The following is a 5001-nucleotide window of genomic DNA, read 5'->3' as shown; positions in this document are numbered from 1 at the left end:
TATAATTAGGCCCGGTCCGGGGGATCCGGGTAAGGGTGGGGCAGGATTGAAGTTGTCTTTGAAGCTTTGCCTCTCCCCCAACTAATTACTCCAGAAACAGCCTGGGTGCAAGGAGGGCACAAAGACTTAGAAATAAACCCACTCACTTTACAGATGTAGAATTGTCCCAGAGAAGGGAAATGACTCATTCAAAGTGGCACAGTAAGTTCAGTGGCAAAGCTGGCCCAAGAGCCTGAAAAATCACCATTTGGGGCCCAGAGTCTCCTCCTTTCCCCATATGTATAGAAACAAATGTCTGGTAATCTAAACCTATATTTCAGGGAAAAAGAACCATTTTTAAAGTACCAGTTATTTTCTAATGAACAAATGTTTACTTCTTTTCCTTATATTTATTACTTCACCCCCAAGATATCCATGTACTGTTGATACTAATAAAAATTCACTTTTTCTCAGCACAGGGAAAGACAGAGAGACTTAGTTTACAGTTGGCGTAGAGATTGCACTGGTGTGTGTGAATTTTTAAGAACATAAATGTGCTTGTATAAAAATGAGACTGGATGTCTCCATTGTTGCTGTCAGGGCAGTTAAGCCCTTCTAGCGGGGACAGAGGATAGGTTTATCAAATGAAGTATTTGAGCTTGGGTTTGGAGTCTTAATAGAGCAATTGTTATGTTTGTGTTTAAACATGAGAAATCTTGGAAAAATATGGTAAAAAGGGTGTGTATATGTAGTTCTTTGGGAGGAGGGTGTGTTCGCCCCCCTTCACATACAAAAAATGAGGCAAGTAGGAGCCAAATTTTAAAAGGTATCTTTTAAACCTCTCCCTCTGCATCTGAAGCTGGGTGGAAGGCATCTGAGTAGAAAACTAAGTGCTGTCTGCTAGATCATTCCTGTGATAGAGCTGCTCTCCACACTGGCCTGTGGGAAGGCCAGATCAGGCAGGGGAGAGGTAACGCTATTGAAACAAGACAGAAAATCGTTGGCTTTATCTTTGTTAGGAAGGCTTCAAAGATTGATCTCTCCCGCCTCATCCTTCTCCTCCCAGAAGCTGCTCTAAAGGAAGGGGTGGAGGGGAGAGGCTGGCGGGAGGGGCCTGGCAGGGAGGAGGACTGGCCGGCGGTGAGGGAGGAGGGTGCGCCCGCCAGACCCACAGCGCGGCTGATGTGTCTGGTCTCGTAGGGCTCGTGGTTTTCATTTCCCCAACACCTGGATGCAGTCAAACACCTGGCCAAATCTGACAAAATCTGACAAGCCTTTGTGATGGGATTTGGAAGAAATTCCCTGCAGATCCTGGCACAGTTTAAAGCTGTCCGCTTTGAGTTAGGACTTGTTAAGGAGGGTTATGTGAGCTGAAACCCGAGACCAGCCTTTTGCTCCTATCTGGAGCCCACATCTTGCCTGGAAATGGGGCATGACCAAGGGAAGGGGTCGCTTGCTGTTTGTATTAAAAGGGGGAAGATGGCCTGTATGCCTGCCAGCTTGGCCCCCACATGCTTTCCCTATTAGAGCCAAGCACAGAAACTTATCAAAAACATATTTCTGGTGTTAATCATCTGGGCTCTGGCTCCACATGGGAGTCTAACTAGCTGTCCCTTGGCAAAAGTAATCTGTTGACCTTCTCAGCTTGCTTGAAGAAGGTGCGGAGAGGCAATTCAAACTTTTGGATGCTGGTAGGAGGCAATGTCTGGCTGAACCTAAGGACTAATTAAAGGAAGACTCTAACCCTTGAAAGTTGGAGGCTGCAGTTGTTAAGTGTTTTTACTGTGGATGTTGGTGATCTGCCCCAGGGGAGTAATGCTGCAGGAGCCTCCCTTAGTGAGCCCTGGGCAATGGTACGGACCCGTAACCTCATGAATTCAGTCTCCTTCAACTTTCCTCAGAAGCAGCAAGTGCACTGAATAGCCTACCCACCTGTAACTAAATGTTTGAAATCCTTTGAAAGATTTACCACAAATCGATCAGAGAAGCCACATCAGATTCTTGCAAATTAAATGGAATATACTTCATGGTGAAAGGATTTTTAAAAATGTTCTTTGAAAGACAAAAGAGCCAATTCCTGAATTCTCAGATTATATGTAATTCAAATTCTGCAGAGCTTTTTTTTTTTACATATTCTGAAATAATCAGTTTTAAGACATTAAAAGCCTTCACTGTTTTCTTTTATTATATCTTCTCAAATAAACTTCCCCAAAGGAAGATATTTTAAGAGCATTTTCAAACATCTTTGGCATCACATAAAAAAGAAATCTCGTGTAAAAAACGAAATGTCATCTGAACTTTTATAATACAAAGTCGCAATCCAATATGAACATATAAAATATATACAAATATAGTGCATGGTCAGTCACTTAATACAGCTCTCTACAAAAAAGTAACTTTTTAGAAATTAAAAAAAACAAGGTAACAACTTAATCAAAAAGTCCTCTTCTCTCCCAGCGTCCAAGTTCCTGTTTAGTGTCCCAAGGGAAGAGAGAGAGGTTGGGGAGTTTAGGGGGAGGGGTGTCCTGAGCCCCTCAGTTCCGCCAGGGCCTCCACATGGAGTCTGCAGTGAGCGAAGGGCCGCTGGAAGGCGACACTGCGTTGGGTCCCACGGAGGTCCCGCTGTTGCTGGTGTAAACTGGGATGACGGGGCCACTGTGAGCGAAGGCCCCGTTGGGGATGAGGAAGGCAAACTGGCCGTCAGGAGCCGGCACCACCTGGAAGCCACCGAACACCTTAGCTGCCTCTCCAGCCGGGCTGCCCAGCTTGCAGGGCGCGCCGCCGGGAGGGGGCGCCGCGCCCCCGGGTATGGGCACCAGCGGTGGCGGCGGCGCGAACGGCGCGTGCTGCGGACCTCCGGGTCCTGGCGGGGGCGGTGGCGGCGCCTGCAAGACCGGGTGCGGCTGCCCGGGGTAGGTCATGGCGTTGATCTGGGTCATGCAGTTGGCCAGGTGGCCGAGCAGCCGTGTGCGCACCTCGGTGTTAACGCCCTCGCACGTGGACAGGAAGCGGGTCACCTCGTTCATGCACTCGCTGAAACCCGCGCGGTACTTCCCCAGCACACTCGGGTCTGTGCTTAGCGCGGCTGCAGGCCAGAAGGAGACAGACGGGTCAACGAAAGGCCCCGGCCCCGAGGCCACCACCTCCGCCCTGGGAGGTCCCCGCGGCGCGCCTCCCCAGCCACTGGGCCCGCAGAACTGCCTCCGGCTAGGGCGGGTGGGTTTAGTAAAACCACCCACTTCTCTACCGTACCGTGGCGACTTAAGCCAAGACGCTCCCTCTCTCCGTTCCCAGTAGCTTAATTTAAACAGACCTCAGCCCTAGATCTGCACCCCCCAGCGCGTGCGATGTGACCTTGGGTAATGCCCTTCCTCGCCATACGAACCTCACTTCCCCTTTTGTAATGGGGAAGGAGGGAGCGCTAAACCAAAAGACCCTCAGGCTCTACGTAGCTCAAAACCGCCACAGTTCTAAGTACTTTTGCCCCCACCCGCTTTCCCCACTGCCAAGCCGCCCGCCGCCCTCGCCGCTGCAACCACTCTCCCTCCCTTTCCGGAACAGTAACAACTTGGAGTTGTGGCTATAAATAAGCCCCAGACCGTGGGAACGTAAGCGTGAGCCAAGGCTGTAAAATGTAGCTGAATGCCTCTCACAACCACGGGCGGAAGTCTGGAAGAAATCACCGCCGGGCGAGAGGGACGCCCGCAGAGGGGGACGCGGCAAGCTGCCCTCACCCGTCATCTGTGCCCGCTGCAGGTTCCGGAGGTGCTTCACTGTCATTTCCAGAATGTCTGCTTTCTCCAGTTTGGAATGCCGCGAGCTCTGCACAGAAGAGAAGGCAAGAAAAGCAAGTGAGACCCCTGCCAGTGGCCTCGGCGTGCTGGGGGTCCCTCCCACGGCGCCAACCTCCCCCGACCCCGGCTAAAGGGAACCGGCTCTCCCGCCTCAAGAGATGGTGGTGCTGGCGGGGAAAATCCACCGACAAGGAGATTTCATTCTTTGTACCTGAGAAATAGTATTTCATTTTTTTGAATTAAAAACAAAGCAGCATTATCCACTTACATCTTTCTTAAGAGCATCCAAAATCAGTGTTTTCAGCTGGCTCAGACTTTCATTTATTCTTGCTCTTCGTCTCTTTTCCATGATAGGCTTTGATGACTATAAAGAAATTAAGAGTTCCGAGTTCCCATGGGATCTGCCATTTCACTCCCCCGGGACTTTTAGGGATAAAAGACCCCCCCAACCCCAGCTTAATTTCCTGGGGCTGTAGAGAAATACAGGTACTGCCCTTACCTTTCTGTGCTCAGATGCTGTCTTTGGTTTATCCGGTGTCGTGTTGACACTGGCTGGAGTAGCAGCCACCGGAGACGAGGAATTTTTCTCCATTATATCAGCTGGCATTTTGTTGTTGTTGTTTTTTTTATCCCTAGAGAATTTTATTTTTGGAGTCCTTCGAACAAAAAAATTGTTTTGTGTCCCTTTTACGAGAGACTGTCACGAAACTACTGAGCAAGTGCTGACGGCTTATTATAGTATCTTATGGCTACTTGGTGATCGTAGCGCTATTCCAGGACCAAGGAGAGAGGTAGATAGGGGATTCCGCTGTTATCAGCACCAGCTCCGGATCCTGTGTGATCCCCAGGCCCTGGCGGCCTCTATATATATCTGGGACTGCACGCGAACGGCTCGTGTGAAACTTCCCAAACTTTCTTTCCCACAGTAACTTTCAGCCAATGGGAGGAGGAGACACGCGGCACCGCTCGTGGACCGCGCCCCCCCATTGGCCGCCAGGCACAAGGCCTGGCGGCCAATGGCGCGCGCCTGAGCCCGGGGCACCGGAGGCTACAACGTCAATCAAAAGGATTTTAACCCTTTGGTATTATCCCTGCTGGGCTTTGCTTTAGGCAGGATTTTTTGCGCATCGATTTTGCTTCAGTCTAGTTTATTTCTTTGGGGGCTAGGGCCTTTGCTTGTTATTTTCTGTCAGCTGTGTCACAGAGCTAGAGCTGCTTTGACGCTAAT

The 5001-nt window shown here is 50.0% G+C and overlaps 1 protein-coding gene across 1 annotated transcript; it reads right to left on the bottom strand.

The window, feature by feature from the left end:
• Positions 1-2161: 2161 nt before the first annotated feature.
• On the bottom strand, positions 2162-4685 carry HES1 (hes family bHLH transcription factor 1). Its single transcript, XM_054585271.1, has 4 exons — positions 4273-4685; positions 4042-4137; positions 3714-3801; positions 2162-3064 (listed from the first exon to the last, which is right to left on the bottom strand). The coding sequence occupies exons 1-4, from the start codon at positions 4378-4380 to the stop codon at positions 2514-2516; spliced, it is 843 nt and encodes a 280-aa protein (XP_054441246.1). The 5' UTR covers positions 4381-4685; the 3' UTR covers positions 2162-2513.
• Between the last annotated feature and the right edge of the window lie 316 nt (positions 4686-5001).

This window comes from Pteronotus mesoamericanus, unplaced genomic scaffold (assembly GCF_021234165.1).
Source record: "Pteronotus mesoamericanus isolate MK-2021 breed Mesoamerican mustached bat unplaced genomic scaffold, CSHL_Meso_final contig_82, whole genome shotgun sequence".
Classification (NCBI taxonomy): domain Eukaryota; kingdom Metazoa; phylum Chordata; class Mammalia; order Chiroptera; family Mormoopidae; genus Pteronotus; species Pteronotus mesoamericanus.
Note: the sequence above shows the minus strand (reverse complement) of the source record. Positions and strands in the feature narration are given on the sequence as shown.

Coding starts and splice junctions, on each gene's coding strand:
- HES1 (XM_054585271.1), bottom strand. CDS start 4,380: ATGCCAGCTGATATAATGGAGAAAAATTCCTCGTCTCCGGTGGCTGCT. Junction 3,802..4,041: donor TGGATGCTCTTAAGAAAGAT/GTAAGTGGATAA, acceptor TCTTCTGTGCAG/AGCTCGCGGCATTCCAAACT. Junction 3,065..3,713: donor GCAGCGGGCACAGATGACGG/GTGAGGGCAGCT, acceptor TCTGGCCTGCAG/CCGCGCTAAGCACAGACCCG.